Source organism: Gorilla gorilla, chromosome 3 (assembly GCF_029281585.2).
Source record: "Gorilla gorilla gorilla isolate KB3781 chromosome 3, NHGRI_mGorGor1-v2.1_pri, whole genome shotgun sequence".
Lineage (NCBI taxonomy): Eukaryota > Metazoa > Chordata > Mammalia > Primates > Hominidae > Gorilla > Gorilla gorilla.
This window is the reverse complement of record NC_073227.2, coordinates 133,513,120-133,531,169: the sequence shown is the minus strand read 5'-3', so window position 1 is coordinate 133,531,169 and position 18,050 is coordinate 133,513,120. Positions and strand designations below refer to the sequence as shown.

General features: G+C 36.9%; 1 protein-coding gene across 50 annotated transcripts in view; it reads right to left on the bottom strand.

Annotated features, from left to right (window-relative positions):
- ANK2 (ankyrin 2) overlaps nucleotides 1-18,050 on the bottom strand; it is a 678,765-nt gene that overhangs the window by 234,556 nt on the left and 426,159 nt on the right. For 2 of the 50 annotated variants that reach the window (XM_055385246.2, XM_055385202.2), the window contains exon 1: nucleotides 2,015-2,811. The exons of 46 other annotated variants lie outside the window; for them this stretch is intronic. In XM_055385246.2, the coding sequence (XP_055241221.2) occupies nucleotides 2,015-2,149 (135 nt within the window). In that variant the 5' untranslated portion in view covers nucleotides 2,150-2,811. Of the gene's footprint in view, nucleotides 1-2,014; nucleotides 2,812-18,050 lie in introns of those variants that run through there. 2 more of the 50 variants (XM_055385205.2, XM_063705470.1) reach the window with 2 other exon arrangements.

The window sequence follows — 18,050 nt, the reverse complement described above, 5'->3', positions numbered from 1 at the left end:
GGCAAAGTCTGTAAGGCATCTCCAAGAGCTGCTTCTTTCACAAGTGAATTTGCAATACACCCACCAGTCATCTGCATACATGAACATGGAAAAATAATGAGATGATGCAGTTTTCCCCTCTGTGATTAAAAATTTAGAAGCATTACCAGGACTAAATAAAAATTTAAAAACAGCTGAGTTTTGTTCTTCACTCTGTCCTGTCCTGCATGCTTCCTCTTTTTTGGAGCTGCCAAGCCAATTGTGATAAGAGCAGATCTTTGGTCCTTTAAGGATTTACGTAAAAGGCAAGCTCATTTCAGAGGAAAACCCTGACATATGTTTGTGAGTCTTACATTCTCATTTGGAAGACATAAAGTCCAACTTAAACTACCTAGAACCACATATTTTGCTTAAGTCATGCTTGGTATTAAGTTAAACATTAACTTTTTCTTTTTCTCCATGGCCAAAGTAGAAAAATTCTGGGCAGAATATCACTTCTGAAGGTAGAAAACAGGTCCACTTCCACCTCTACCACACCTTTCCAATGTCACACCAATCATGATATGCTCCAGTCTATAAAACCTTTAGCAGAAGCTTTTATTAAATGACTAACAGGCTATATTAATTAATTCAGAGAAATGAGATTGTATATTTTAAAAAATACACTCATTTTTGTGGTCCTGAACTAGTAGTAATGATACTTTTTGTCCGCTCAGTTCAGAAAGCTGCATTAGAAGTGACTGCTCTGAGAAGTCCGGAGCGGCTCTCCCGGGTGGATGTGGGTAGTGGAAACCATAATCCAGGAGAAACGTTACTGCTCTTGGTTACAAACCTCGCCTGTGCGGTTGTTAACGGTGGGTGATCTCCCTTCCCCGGGACGGTCTCCCTCCCCACCTTTTTTTTTCTTCGTTTTTGACTACGGTGACTTCCATGCTGGAACTACTGTCCTCTTTTTCACGACAGGGCTTTCTGTTCACTGCCAACTGCAAATATTTGCCCTTCATGTTGTTTTTGTTGGTAAATTCTTAGTTTTCGTTTTAGTTTCACTATGGTCTGACAGAGTTTCAGTGCTAAGAAATGATGACATTGTTTCAGGTCAGAGTAAAAGCCAAAGAGAGCAGAGCACCACCTCCTATGCTTCAGACCCTGTTCTCACTCCTGGAAATATCAGGCAAGTACATAACAAGTACAAACGCCTCTGCCTCTCTTACTCAGAAATCCTACATATCTTAGTTTCATAGTTTCAGCCAAACCATGCAACCAGCTATTTATTTTCATGCAAATAAATAACTTGCAATAAGGTGGTCAAATTCCTGGATCTGACAGATAAAAGATAAACTTTATTCTCCAGCAAATATGAAAATCCAAAGATTTCAGAGATTCCTGGCCAAAAAAAAAAAATCACAATAAGCCTTTGTACCCATTTTAAGGAACACATCATGCCTATGAATTATTAAAATCTGAAAGTCAACTTATTTAATTGCTTAACGTTTAAGCCTTTTTACAAACTATTACTATCATAACAAGAAAAGCATTTAAGGACCTCTTCACTGAAGTTAGTCAAATATTAGAGGGAAATACTGTTTTAGGCTGGAGCTGGGATACTAAGGGAGCATATGCTTAAAAAAATGCTCTGTGACTTAGTGAGAAACGAACTATACATGAATAAATAGGCGAAAGAATTTGATAGACTGAACATAAGTGAATCTCTGCAATATTGCTGAAAGTCACTCTATAATAATACTTATGTCCACCTTTGGACAAAATTCCGAATTAAAGAGACAGCGTCATTGCTCATTCCCAAATGTCAGCTCAGAGTTAAAGACAACCAAGAAAAAACAAACATGTGGCATTGCATAACATGAAGAGGAAGCAAAAGCATGCCACTTGATCAGAGGTAGTCAGGTGGTTTGATCACATTGGCTTTATTCTGTCAGCTTCCTTCCAGGAAGTTTAGAGGTTTGACCAATGAGGTCTACTGTTGATTCTTATGCCACCATCCTCCCTTCCTCCTCCTTTGTGGCCTAAAACTTACCCACACTCCAGGTTCTTTGACGTCCTCACTGTTACAGCCATAGTAGTCTGGGGTTTTATCCAGTTCCTGCATGTTTCCTTGTGCTCTTATGCTCTTATCCGCATGGCAAGAAGAGCAGAGGGCTGCATTCCCCATCTCAGCTCTACAGTTCCTGCTGTCAGTGGGCCCGTCCTTGCCCTCTGCACTCTGTCCAGGGCTCCCAGGGGTACACTAATGTGGGCAATTCATCAAGATGATCCTTGGCTCCTCTGCTCAGTTCCCTTCCACGCCCCTCACCAGTTCTCCCCATCTGCTAGCTGGCTTGCTGGTGTCAGAGAGAACTCAAAACCCCCGGCAACTGCAGGCTGCATTCAGTGACCATTTCCAGTGCAGGCGCTGCCAGTCTATTTTTACACCTACCAGGCCAGCTATGCATGTCAATGGAGTGAGGGGGGTGAGGCAGACAGAGAGCAGGGGAGGGGGCGGTGTTGTTTTGTTTTTCACCATGCAAGCAGCCTGCCTCACACATGGACTTAAGTTCCTGCTGGGTAAAATGTCTCTACATATGAGAATTTTTGCATTACTCAATGAATGCCTTTGAATCTTTTTATTTCCCTCTTCTCTGTCTCTTATTCACACAATACTAAATATTTTAATGAATCTGCTCTATCAGCAAAACAGATAAAAATTATTTTTGTAATTGCTTCCACCAAGTGGAAACTACTTGGTTTATGTATACTTTCTCATTATTGTTACAGAAAACAATTAGCCATCCTTTTATCGTTCTTTTAACATGTAATATTCACTGGAAACACATCCATCAAATGGCTCACCTGACACTGGTATAGAAGTTTTGGTTTTTATAATTGTGTAGTTTGTCATTATTCATGATTGTGCCACATGAGAGCAAACATGTTGATTCATTTATAATTCGTTTTAATTTTTAGTATTTTGAAAATGTTTTCCCCAGCTTTACAAACAATAATCAAGATGGCTTTCAACACCATCCAATCTTTGAAATCATATTACAGATTTTTGAAAGAAATTGTTTCCCACTGAGATGAGCATGGCAAATATACATTAGATATGCTGTATGAAGCTAATTATGATCAAATCAAAGCTTTGTGAGGGACTAATATGGATTAAGCTTTATTCCTCCATTAGGGTTTCCTCTAAAACTATATATATATATATATATTTAAAACTATATGTTTATATATAAATTTTTATATATTATATAGTTTAAGTAGTATATAGTTTAAAAACCATATAAAATATATTAATATAAATATTATTATATATAATTATTTGAATATTAGTCCTATCCTTCCTCATTTGTTATTTGCATGTACATACAGCTTATTTTGCAAATCATTTTAAACTACTCAATGCAGGGTCCAGACTTAGATTTTATATTATCCATCCACATGCTATAAATTAAATATTAAATGTCTAAAAAAAGTATTGAATTGGAAGCAATTATTTGGGGAAAACAGGATGTGGAAGATATTTAGAAACTAACCATATTACATTTGATAGACTAGAATTTTCCTTTCCAATATGTCATTTTTTTTAAAGCTAAAAACCATTTGCCATTATTTTTTTAAAAAAAATTAAAAATAACATTCCTGAAATACCTTTCTCAGATTTGAGTTCACAAATCCCTAAACACTCAAATCCGAGAGGGACATTTTTGTATTGTTGCTTTCCACAGGGCCCCACGCTGCTTTTTTGTCAATCTGGTTTTGAATAACTCTTCATTCCAGCGTTTATGAGCCTCAAGTATCTTGCTTATTATAAAGTTTCTATCCTTACAATCCAGTTTCTGAGAGGCATGGCCAGTATTCAGTGAAATTACTTTAACTTCCCAGCTATAGGTGAAGGCATCTTTTAAAATCATGTTTTACAAATTACTGACTGAACCAAAAATATTATGACAACAATGGAAGGGGGCTCATTTCTCCATTCATGTTAAAAGGAACATAATCTAAACCTTTTAAATGTTAAAGTTTTAAGTGAAAGCATTCACAAAGATGATGCTTCAAAATCAGTGACAAGATTAGACTGTTGGCTGGGATACATCAAGCAAAGCCTTTCATGTTTCCTGAATAATTTTATATAGACTAACGATTCATCATAATATGGTAGTTTCTCATCAAATTTTCCACATATTTGAACCATGTACTGTAGGATTTAAGTAGGCTATGATGTTTAATGGTGTACTTATAAATTCTTTTACAAAGATGTGGTTTTAACTTTTTTGTCTCCTTCTATAAGGTTCTTAGAACTTGGAGAAGGTCTGTGGTCCACAAAGTCTTATAATAGGTGCTCCTTCTTGAACATATATGAACTATTTTATTCAGAATATAAACCCAAAACAAAGAATGCCAACCAAGATTTTTCCAGCTATTGAAAGAGATGCACTCCCCCACGCACACTTTTGGAATTAGTGTACTATTTTAAAAACATTCAATAGAATCTTCAAAATAGAATTATGTCCACTTAAAACACTGGTTGTAAATCCTAAAAATTATCTCTAGCCTCCTCACTTCATTCTGGAGCTGAGGTCTGAAACTCTGTACTTACACATGGAAAAGGAATATTTAACCACAGCAGATTCAGGAGATGCCCCTAGGTGCTAGATGAATAATTTTGCTGTGCTTTAACAGCTCGAATCGTTTCCTGGCATCTTTCTGTCTCGTTAGTACATTACCCATTCCACCGCCATGCCTTTAATTTTACTTCTTCCGCCAAGCATGTCTTCCCCCTCCTCCACCAGTCCATGTTCACTGTCTCCTTCAAAGCTCATCTTAAAGCTTTCCTTTCTCTTGCAAGTCTTCATTACACCTGTGATATTAGTCCCTTATTTTGTGTTAATATCTTTTTGAATAAGGTTGCGACTACTGTCAGCTCTCGCTCTTTACAAGATATGCCTGTTTTCTCTGACCAATGTCCTCCCATACCTAAATATGCACACTAGTATTACATGTTTGTGAGGTAAATGAATAAAAGACAACCACAGATAGGGACGCAATTCATAATATCAATATTTAACTGGACTACACTGACCTAAACGTCTTTTTTTTTTTTTTTTTGCAGATTAACAGGAACAGATTTAATCATTTTAAACATATTTAAGGGTGACAAATATTTAATTTCTTTTCCAGATTTTCAATAAACCTCCCTTTTGGCCTTTGAAAAAAAGGTTAACACCTTTTGGGGTAAATTTTCCTAGAAAAGAAATCACAGTGCTTTGTTAAGAAGGAAAAAACCACTGAGAGTATGAACCAACCAAGTAACATGCTGACAACTGTTGGAATACACTTTCCCTAAATAACTAGTTATTTGTTTTCTTCTACCCCCCTCTTTCTTTTTCTTCATCTCAGGGAAATCATCTCATGCTTTCTCCAATAAAGAAACTTTCTGCTTGATGAATATAATATCCATACTCCTATGATTAGCACTGTCCCAAATATGCTATGGAGTGATCCCTGAACCCCGCTGCTAAAGCTTAGTGTCCAAACAGGGACAGGCCAAGGAAAGACAAATACAAACACCTGGTGCTACTGTGATGGCTGAAATTTCCTATTTTCTGGCTGAACAGATTTAAATTACCAACCTGGAACCTGGAAAACATCATAGCTGTGAAAACAGAATTTCCTATGAGCAGCTGCCTATGTGTGATCACTTCAAACTTTGCCGATGATCAGATACTTTCTAATAAAAAATAAAAGTGTAAGGGGTCTGTAGAAGAGGACCTTACTTCAGAAGTTAAAACGTTTCTAGTTCTATCTTCCAGTGGTTAACTAAGGGTGGCTGCCAGACAGGTTTGGCACAGAAGCTTGGGTAATGTGACAACCTATATACGTAACATTTTGTCAAACTGAAGGAAAGCTTAGCAAATACAATGCAGCACCATCCTTTAATAATCTGCCAGTAGACAGTTGGGATCTCTGTGGACATTTGACAAGGAATATGCTTTCTGTCAGGGCAGAACAATGTCACCACTGTTTTTCAAAAATGCTTCAAAGTCATTAGGGCAAATTACTCAGAAAGCAAATATTTGCATGTTTGACCACACTTAGAGCAGGGTACTTGAATTTGATACATGACTTAGAAAGTGAAATTCAAAGCCTCCATGACGTGACATATTTGCAATATCTTCTTAAACTCCCAGGCCCTTTTACTGTTATTATTTCATCTGTATTGCTGTGTTTCAAATCCATCATAAGAGAAAAGCGATTAAGGACTGAGAACAAAGGCTAGCCTCTCAGCTTTAATCTTCTGAAAGTTGCTGCTGAAGTCCCTATGACAGCAAATCTAAAAATCATTCACTGCAGTTTTAAATTTCACCTTTTAAATAAGAAGTCATGATTACAGAACCATCAGGAAACTAACACCTTGGAGAAGAAATAACTGTCTCAGTTCTATAATTTAACCTAAAGGGATAGATCACAACTCCTGAAGTGAAGTTTTGAGAAGACCTCTTAGTTAGGATTTACTAATCCCAGGTTTTGATCCCACTATGAATTTCTCTGTGTGGACTTTTGTAACCTTTATCAAATCTGAGCTTCTATTTTCCTGTTTTTTAAAAAAGAAAATTAGATTCGATGGTTGTTGGATCCCTTCCAGCTCTGAAGTTTTTCACTTCTATGACACAGAATATGTAACATTTGAACACACACCTAACACAAGGCCATAGTTGAAGGTGATTACCTATTTAGTCCATTTGCATGGGGAAAAAAAGGATAGGAATCAAATGGTTTCTCATTCTCGGGGCTGGCTTTGCTCAGTAGTGTTTCCCTGACAGACTCACAGGGAGGATGAAAACACCACTGTGGCATATGACAGACTCTTTGTTAATATCCAGGAGCTCTTTTTCAAGGTGAGGACCATTTCACTCTTATTACACCTTTGCTGAGTATTAGCCTCACTTACACCCTGCCACATCTTTTACATGTCACAATTGTAAACTAACTGTCACCTGGAAACATTCTTACTCTCCCAAACTGGCTTTGCAGGACAGCTTTATAGGACTTTGTAAGACAAGTCTTTGCAAATCAACTGTGTAAGCTAGTTTTATTTTCCTTCCAATGTTTCTATTAATTTATGCTTTTTTTTTTTTTTTTTTAGACGGAGTTTCACTCTTGTTGCCCAGGCTGGAGTGCAATGGCGCAATCTTGGCTCATTGCAACCTCCGCCTCCTGGGTTCAAGTGATTCTCCTGCCTCAGCCTCCCAAGTAGCAAGGACTGCAGGCGTGCACCACCATGCCTGGCTAATTTTGTGTTTTTAGTAGAGACAGGGTTTCACCATGTTGGTTAGGCTGGTCTTGAACTCCTGACCTCAAGTGACACATCTGCCTCGGCCTCCCAAAGTGCTGGGGTTACAAGTGTGAGCCACTGGGCCCGGCCGATTAATTTATTCTTAAAGGGCTAGTGCTATCATATTAAAAAGACTGAAAAAACAATTGCCATGAGTCTTTAAAGTGGCAAATCAGAATGTTTCACTCAGAGTCATTGAATTAAATTTTTTTCTCTCCTCCAAGATCCAAGGATTATTCAAGAACATCACACAGATTTAAAAAGGTCATGTAGAGTTTCTCTTAATCTAAACTATCATGTGCAAAAAAACTATCCTAACGTGATATTTAGTCAATACTTTATATTTTTCAGATCATCATTAATATGTAAGATCTATGTTACCTTTGCTGAATTTAGAAATCTGCTTCAATTACTGTCTGCCCTTCTCCTTATTTTTGATCATGGCAGCTATAATTCAAGACTGATTGTTTCACTCCAATGCGTTTATCTAATTAAATTAATCTTTGGTTATCCCTATTGCATGCAGAATTCTCGATGCCCACATAGTCACATGAATCCAAGGACAAGTTCTCCTGTCTTTGGGAATTACTGACCTGTGGAAAGAAAATTGGAACATTCTGTGCAATAAGCAAGGCAGCATGCTATTTTCTTCCGTGTTTGGGTACATTCAATACAATTTATTTGACTAAAAGTTAAACACATAATGATTTTTACAAATTGGCTCTGTTTATAACTGATCAATCAGGGAAACTGTTGCATAACTTATGGATCTACACTAAATTCCCTATATGGACATGTGGCATAATTTTTCTAATTGAGGTCAATATAAATGACTTTTACTGTTTATGCTTTACACAGATTAATCAAAATGAATATTGCCAAGCTATTCATGTGCCCACAAACATCAATTAACCAATTTAATTTTACATTCCTTCCAGCTATTATTTTCATTCCACACTGCTGCCTCTTGACTTCTGGTACATAAAGGACAACATTCTTTAATAAACAGTGCTAACAGCTTGCATAGCTTTCCGAAGGCTACTCCACACAATGCCCAACACAAAGTGGGCACTCAATAAATGTCGCTGACTGACATTAAAGAGACTATGAGGACAGAAGTGTAGGGTGGCCAAAGCAAGCCTAAAGGGCCATTTGACTAACTCTATGTTCTATCACATCGGACTGGATTTTGAAATGCAATGTGAATAAAACAATTTAGTCACTGTGCACTCCTACTTATTTTGAAGACAAATATGTGTGTACAGAATCCCCCCAAACTGGTGAACTACTAAAGCAGGGGCTTCCCCACAGCTTTTTTGAAGAGAGGGTCAAGTGATTAAAATAAAAAGCAAGATGGGGGCTTCATTACAATCTGGCTGTAATAGCTATTTTTTGAAGCCTAAGCCAGAGTATAATTTATAAACACTTGTAGTAAGTTTCCATCTGGCAACCAGCTGATCGAGATAATCTGAAAAGTACTCAGTTAAGGTGATTTTAAAATAAATGATGCATAGCATGAGAATAGATCAGTTAATGGGCAAAGTTTGGTGCCCACAGGAACAACAATCTTAGAAGAGGTATGACTGTTCATGGTAGGCTGGAGAGAAAGCTGCCTGGCTAGGTTCTATATGTTGCACGCCATGGTTGTCCAGACCTATCTATCAAAGACGACTCACATGCCGTGGTAGTTAGACACACTGCTTGAGCATCTAGACAAGAAAAATGGGAGTATTGTACTAATGAGCATTTATAATCAACCTCCCCAAATAATGTCTTACTATTAAGCAAATTCAAAGTTCACGAAGATCCAGTGAACTATTCATGACTAAGGTTAGAAAATAAATATTCATTTATCCTTTCCTACTACTTATTTCTATTAGCATTTGGCCAGTGTTTTCCTTTGAAAGTTCACAGGCATTAAGCTACATATATTTATATGTTCAGTTTGTATACTCATCCTAGAGGTTCTAGAGAAATAACAACCCTTCATAAACTTTTTTGGGCTTCAACACATGGATTTAAATGTTTTGATACATTTGTCATTACAAAAAGATTTCTTCAACTGTAACACAGAGCTCAGTTCTGTGTAATCCTATACTCAGATATTTTAATCTATTGATTTCAAAATATTTTAAAATCCTACTTTCCCTACAAAATACACACATATGACATTTGGAATTAAGCAAGAGACATAGACATTGAAAATACACTTCCAGGCAGCAGCCAGGCATTCATCAGTCAATAACAAACCTAAGTTCAAACTAAATATCTGATGCTGGTTCAACTAGAGTATGTATGAGTATTTATTTTAGAATTACCAATTAAACCTGATTTATTATGAGGATAACTGATTTTCTTGTACTGTGTTGAAAAACAGAATCAACTAGGCTCTTCCAGTTGTGTTGCACCGACATCAGAGAGTTACTGTAAAATATGGTATTATGATTACTTTAAACAGCATGAAGAGTGTGCATTTAGTCAAGAACAGTTGCACTACAATTATGGAATGATACATAGACTAAATTCATTTTATTTCAAAGACGGAAAACTTAGAGCTCCAAAAAGAACTTGAATTTCATTGTCCAACTTCATTCACTTGGGTTTTATTTCAGGATCTCTTTAGAGTAAATGTATCTATACACTTCAAGGTATAAAGAATTATTTATGATCCTTCATATATTATTCATACTGAAATAAATATCCTGAATATATATCATTTGTTCTCTCTGGAAAATGGGAGAATTATTTTCAAGTTTTCAATCTTGCCCTACTTTTGTTTGGAAAACAAAATCACTTTATAAGCAATCAAAAACTCTGGAAATACAGTCATAAATATATTAGAAAGTCAATGCTGTTATTTCATTCTTCGAAAATTATGTTAATGTGGTCTTATGTCCTCTAAGCTCCATTGCTATTAGCTACATGCTGCTAGAAATAAATTCTAGATGGACACTATCAGCTGTCATTTTGAACTTTGGTGCTGTCATCTGTATAATGATAAGCTATAGTAAATACACTCATGCTGATGTTTATATGTGTTTAATCTTTACAGTCAGAAGTTTATAAATCACACTTAGGTCCACATAAAATTAATCTTCTCTACCAGAAGATAAGAAAGGAAGGAAGAAGGAAGAAGGAAAGAGGAAGAAGAAAGGAATATAAATATGATTTAAAATGCAGATATATCTCTAAAAATTAAGGGTTTTCTTCTTTAAGAGCAATTATTAAATAATATTTTTAAGAAAAAATGTTTTCCTTTTCTACCAGTTCCTTAGTATTTAAACATGCTCAGTGCTTTCCTAAGCAATGCCCTACTCAAACCTGCTCCTGCCCCAGTCTTCTCTGGCTCACTGACCAGCAGCCCTATACACCTTGCTGCCCAAGCTGACAGTCTTGAAGTGTTTGACGTTACCTTTCCCATACATCCAGTCCTGCAGAGTCTACTTTTTTCCATCCCTTTGCCACTATTTTAGGTCAGTGATTTATTTCTTGACTGAATTACTGCAACTGTCTCCTAAAGAGTTTACTGGTTCTAGCTTTGCTCTGTTTCAATCCATTTGTCATGCGCCTTAGCCAAGGAGATCTTTCCAAAGCTCAGACCTATTCAAGGAACTCCCTATAATCTTCAAGATAAAAGCGAAAATCTAGGTCGGGCGCAGTGGCTCACACATGTAATCCCAGCACTTTGGGGGTCCGAGGTGGGTGGATCACCTGAGGTCAGGAGTTTGAGACCAGCCTGGCCAGCCTGTAATCTCAGCGCTTTGAGAGGCCAAGGCGGGTGGATCACTTGAGGTCAGGAGTTTGAGACCAGCTTGGCCAGCATGGTGAAACCTCGTCTCTACTAAAAATACAAAAATTAGCTAGGCCTGGTGGCACGCACCTGTAATTCCAGCTACTCAAGAGGCTGAGGCAGGAGAATCCACTTGAACCCGGGAGGCGGAGGTTGCAGTAAGCCGAGATTGTACTGCTGCACTCCAGCCTGGGTGACAGAATGAAACTCTGTCTCAAAAAAAAAAAAAAAAAAAAAGCCAAAATCCTTAATAATGTGGTATGGACTCCTATCTGAGCTGATCTTTCTTTCCCCAGTTTTTGCTTTTTGTTTATTTGATTGTTTTAAGACAGGGTCTGGCTCTGCCACCCAAGCTGGAGTGCAATGGCGCTCATTGCAACCTCCACCTCCCCCGGCTCAAGCGATTCTACCACCTCAGCCTCCCAAGTAGCTGGGATTACAAGTGTGCACCACCACACCTGGCTAATTTTTGTATTTTTGGTAGAGACAGGGTTTTGCCATGTTGCCCAGGATGGTCTCAAACTCCTGGACTCAAGCATTCCTCCCAAGTGCTGGGATTACAGGTGCGAACCACCATTCCTAGCGTATTCCAGTTTTCATAATCTCATCTTTGCATTCTCTCCCTTGAAATTTCCTCTGGACTTTTATTAATAATTATTCCCCTGGATCACCTCCCTCCCTCTCAGCATCTGCAAGACTCCTCTCGGAAGCCCTGCCTGGCCAACAGGATTAGGAGCCTGCTGTGGACATAGAGCCATCAGGATGATTGTTACCCTGTATTTTAATTGTCTTTTTATGAACAGACACTATATTTTATTTGTCTGTTTGTCCCTAGTACTCCTGATAGTGCCCCTATATAGCAGGCACTCATAATTGATTACTGACTAAATGAGCAATAAAAAAACTTCCTTCACATACTTAAAATATGAGTGGTTTATGCAAACATTTATTTCATTCTTCTCACAAATATTCATTCAGCACTATACGCAGGCCCAAACACAACATTTAAATAAAAAGAGACAAATGCATATTATTACTGATGTACTCACAGAAATGCTTTAATGAATCTCCGAGAATAGCAATCTGCAGTCATTTATCCAATTACCATTAAAAATGATTTTGTTTTGGTCACATTACTATTCTGTCAGTTCTTGTATAATTATATTTTCAGATGTTTGATTTTGGTCCAGGCACCAAATCTGTTGGTGGCCATCTGAACATGAGGAGGAATGAAAAGAACAAAAATGCCAATGGCCACAAAAGCATCAGTAGCCATGAACCACAAGATGGTTCATGAGGTAAGAGTAAGACTGTTGATCACATCATGGATATTTCAGGATATCCATCAATGTCACTATAAACATATGGAGAGTAATCATTGCTAATGTCAGGGAAATATAATTATTGTTCTCTAGAGGTCCAGAAGGATTACTCTTACCATAAATGTCTACACACACACACACACACACACACAAACACACACACAGCTCTATGGTTTGGCCATCATTTGCCTCTACGGTATTACATGTAGTGAAAAGCTCTTTTCATTCCACTCTTTCCACCTGTAGAACTTCTCTGCATTCTTTCATTATGGGTTCCCCTTTTCCAGTGATGGATCCATCACTAGATCCCTGCCTGACCGTGATATCTAATCCTCCTCACAGCTGTCACCTCTGTGTGGCCATCACTTTACTGACATTACCTTTAATCTATGACACTTACTTGCTGCTCCTCTCTCCACAGTTTTTCTTTATTTTTCATAGGTATCTTTACTTCTAACATGTCTTACCTTCAAAGCAAATGCTAACCTTTTAGAGACAACAGCCACCAATAATATGGCATCTTGTAAATGCAAAAACGCCCCACAGTTATCAGCCTACAATAAATACTCACAGAAAGATGTGCATTTTCTACTTGTGTTCATGACCAACAACCCATTCAAATACCCAGGTGGAGCTCTCCATTCTTTGCCACTGTGAAACATCAGTAATTCAGATATATGCTAACTGTAGTAATTGTGCATCCTGAAGAAATGGGCACCATAAAACTTTGGTCATGCCACTTCTAATGTCTAAAATTAGGATTTCCAATTTTTAAGTTTCTATGGTCATAAAATTGATCTGACTTCATATTTTGATAACTCAAACTACATGGCAAAGTTCTAATCTGATTTTGTCAAGTTTTACTAAATACAAAGGTCATATAATATTTAGTAGACCAAGAAGTATGTCATGACAGTTTAATTTTGTCCTAAATTCTTCCTAAAAAAAGAATTATCAATAAAAGAGACTATGGCTTTCATTAACCACTGACATTTTAAAATGTCAATTTTACTGAAATATGCCCTTTCTATTTTAATAACATTCTATTTTAGCTGACCTGGAGATCAAGTGTTAAAAAACATCTCTGATAAGGTAGAAGGTAGTTTTTTTCTCCTTGCTCTGGAACAAGGAGAACATAGTTCAGTTTATTATTATTCCACACTAAGATAAGGGGGGATCAATTTTCCTATGGTATAAAGATGTCTTCCAGATCCTTGGCCTCATTGTTCAGCAGAGCACAAGAGGCATTCAGAGATCTCTATGCACTCCCCAACTTTTCGTATTTGTTGTGAGTAATACCTCAGTAGCCCTCCTTCTTCATTTTACTTTGAATTTTGTCCTTGGGTTCTCTCTGTGGTTGCAGTGAGAAAAAAAAAAAAAAAGAAAAAGACAACTTTCAGGAAATTTTAGAGCTACTTCCATTGCAGTTTAATAAACTAACTCCAAACTAGCCAGTCATATGATACTTTGGGCAGGAACCTACCTCACCTCTCTTCTACTCTAACAAGAGATTCCTGTTGATGACATCCAAGACTTAGAAATCGGCTTTGATGCTATTTTGATCACTGGAGGTGCTAGTAGTATAGATGGTTTCAGCACTTGATAACTCTAGCTCTTCTGTCCTTCTTCCTGTGATCTTATTATTAGGGACCTTGCTGTAGTGTAAATCACATCATAATTCTTCAGAGACTCCCCCCGCTATTTTGTTTGTCTGTTCCTTGAAAGGTTAGAAATATTTTTGTGTAACTTGGTGATACATATTTTTCATCCCAGCTACTCTTCTTTATAGCATTATAAGGTCAGTTGGAGAAGTACAGATTCAGGTCATCTGGGGTCTTACCTCTTCCTTCCTTCTTAAACCTCACTTTTTCCATTGGACAAAAGGGAGTTATAATCATTTCTACCTCATGGTGTTGCTGAAAAGATTAAATAAGTCAGTGCATCTTAAGTACTTAGGACAGTGTCCAGTATATAGCATTGCACAGCAAGCTAACTATGATTATTTTTCCTCAACTCTATTATTTTTTTCTCTTTTTGAATCAGATGGGTCTAAGGTTTGTTTATTATCTGCCCTAAAATTTAAGTTAAAAATACTACAAATCAGACATTACATGGTAGTATAGCATGGTTTAGCGAAAAGGCATGGGATTTGGAATCTGGCATCTGGGGTCTGTCACTTAAGGTATTTATTTGCCATGAAATTTCAGGGGAAAATCTTTTTCAAGCAAAATATTCAAGCATAATTTTCTTCCCCTAAAAAATGAGATTTAGAATATCTACCCCATTGTGAGAATTAAATAATATAATAAACAATTGTAAAAAGTCGAGTATAGAGTCTACATGCTCTTATTCTTCTCTGGATCAGTTTCTCATGCCTGGGACCCTTGATACATCTCACCTGCTGTCTCCATTCACCTCTAATTTCAGAATAAAAGGTCAAACTTTTTTCGACTTCCATCTAATGTTGACTCATAATGAAGTCATCTTCAGAAAACTAAGTGTTCCTGCTCTCCTATCTTACCATTTAGGAACAAGTCCTTATACTTTCACCTATATCTAGAAACAACCAATAATTACGTTGCCCTCAAAATATAACTCCATTTTTCTCTCGCTGGTGTCAGTGAAGAGAATTAACTCTTACTTCTGAATTTGGCCTGGATGACCAAAACTCTGGTGCATCCTTCCAGCTGGAGGGCTGCCATGAAGAGGTTTGTAAGTATAATAATAGTACAGCTCCAAAGGTAGAATCATCACATTTTTCTTTCCCAATACTGAAGCTTTGTCCCACAATCAATATCAGCAGGTAGTATCATGATGGCCAAGAACAAATGATCAGCCCCTTTTTGCTTGATTCCCAAGTATTGATGGCTGCTGGAATTCCCCATTGCTGTATCCCCCTGCTGGAGTGAGAACCCCAATGTTGACTATTTCCTACATTGTGGATGAAGCAACTATGTGATATCATGCCTGGATACCCTGTAGGACCCAGTATGATCTACTCTAGATCAGTTCTCTTCACCCCACCCACAGATCTAATGTCAGATCCCAAATGTTCCTGTCAGAGCCATCTATCTCATGGGCTCCGTCTGGCTGAGAAGCTACCATCATGCCACGGGGTCCAGTTCCAGGGTACAAAGTAGTTCTGTGGAATGATTCTATACCTTAAATTTCAGTACTTTTTAATCTAAAAAATTTCCTATCAATTTCACATACTTATTAAAAGGATCTATCCCTTAGTCAAATTTTATTCAAATGATCATTCCCTTAAGTACATTTGAAGTATGTACTATAGTAAAACTGCAATACTATAACTTCAATATGTTGAAAACTCCAGGAGAAAAAAGTGAAGGGAGAGACATTATTAAAACATATAAAAATGGCAATGCATTTTGATAAATACATTTATATACAATACTGATAAATATGTCCACATATATACATATGTGCATATACATCATATCATAACAATTCCAAGGATGAGTATTCTCAAATAATCTACTCCAAAATGAGCTAATTAGAAAAAATAAACCTCTAATCAAGTGGCATTACACCATATGGTCTGATAGTTGTGACATCTCTGAATAGTTTTCTATTTTTTCTTTTATATGGTAAAAAATATTTTCCTAGTTGACTTTATGACTCTGTTCAGTCAAACTCTTGACCTATCCAGTCTACGGCATTAAATGATAATTGAGCTCAAAGAGGAAAGGGGAAAAAGAAGAAAAAAGCCTTTGAGCCCTTAATCCTTTTGTCTATACATTTCACTCTTATATCTTGCCCGGATGTGTTTTTATCCCTGAATCTTCTATGAAAATGCATGTGGTTTCACACAGAGAAAAAGTGCTTTTTTAGGATATGTGGAATCACAAAGATCCTATTTAAATCTACTGTGCTTTAGTGTGCAGGAATGTTAGGCGGCTTTAAACTCAGTTACAATATACTGCTTGTTGCAACACAATTGTGCCTTTGGTGTTCTGTTTTACAGGTTTGTCTCCACTTAGGAGTGTATAAAGTACTTTGACATGCCACAATCACTTAGACCAGTTTTTAAAAGTCTAAATGAGCTTCACACTTCTACTTCTTGTTTTAATTTTGCATTCCAGTGATGTGCATGCTTTTTAGCAGCTTTCAAACAAGAGAAACCTACAGATATCAGGGATCAAATGTTTTATAAGTCATTGTAACACTGATATGTCTAACAAGGAGTAGACCCTAAATTTCAGTAATGCAGCCTATTCCCAGACAATTCAGATGCCTGGGTCACTGGTGTGTACAGTTTTCTCATTGCAGGAGCTTAAGTGAATTCATCAAAGTCAAACTGAAAGAGAACAAGGAAAGTTACAGAGGCTATGCTTCAGGGCAGCTAAACATGCCACCAATAGGCACTGAGTGTGAACAAGGCTCGAGATGAAGGGGAAAGGAAAACAGTGCAAATAGGAGTTATGAGAGAGGATTGCCAGCCTAAAGTATAGACTTCATGTATCCCAGAGGAAAGTTTCAAGCTCTACAAAGACTAGGAAATTTGAATTGAAAACAGGAGGATTAGTAGTTAATAAAACTATTCATTAAAAACTGTTACAGTTTTTAAACACTTGTTTGACTTTAAGATGGAAACACAGTGCATTAACATTTAAATAGAAATGGTACAAAGGAAGACAAAAATATTTTTCCAGAAATTTTTTTGTCTCATCCTTCATAACATCTTTAATTTCCTTGTTAATTTATAAAATTGAAAATAGCACAAAGCTCTGGTTCTGTTTCATTCTCAAATAACTGTCTATGCATTGGTACAATCTATGTGTTGCCTAAGGAAACTTCTCTTCCTAGGTTTGATTCAGGAGATTAACTTGTGACAAATTTGAAGTTTAAGTTTAGGACACAAAAATAGTATTGGATATTTAGAATCAGTAGAGTATCTATTATGTCTTAGGCAAAGATGATGTGATATAGAAACCTATGTTATTAGGTGCAGAGCAAGCTTGTCAAATCCCATGACATCGGGGCATTAGGCTGTTCCTGGCTGGATGCTGTTCTCATCCTGCACATTAAAACCTCAAAGTACATGGGCTTAGGGAAAATACCTAAAGTTCTCCCAGGTAAACACACTCAGTTGTCACTATACTGCTTAGGTATGTAAAGAACACGCATGTAACATTAATACAGGTACTATCATGGTCTTTGATCACAGTTTGCTCAACTTGCAGTATCATTATACATTTGACTAAAACTGAAAATTTAGTTTCAAAAGTGAACAGATATTACATATCTAAATATTTTACCAAGATAAATTGAAACAGACAGGTGAAATATTAAAGACAATATTAAAGATAAAGAAAACAGAAAAAAAAATTTTACTGAGTTTGGCCATGCTGTAGCAAAGTTAATGAAAATGAGAAATGGAGTGCCTTTTTAGGAGGGACCAAGGGAGAGATTCGTTAGGTGTAGGGTTCTATCTGTATGTGGAGAGCAACTGCTGCTTATGGAAATTATTAGACAATCAAGTGTGATAAATAAAAGACAAAGTTAGTTTTCATCCTACTGAACCCTAGTTCAAAGTGGAAATAGGTCTCAGTTATGAATTATTAACACTGAAACAGAAACAGCATATTATACAGATACCTGC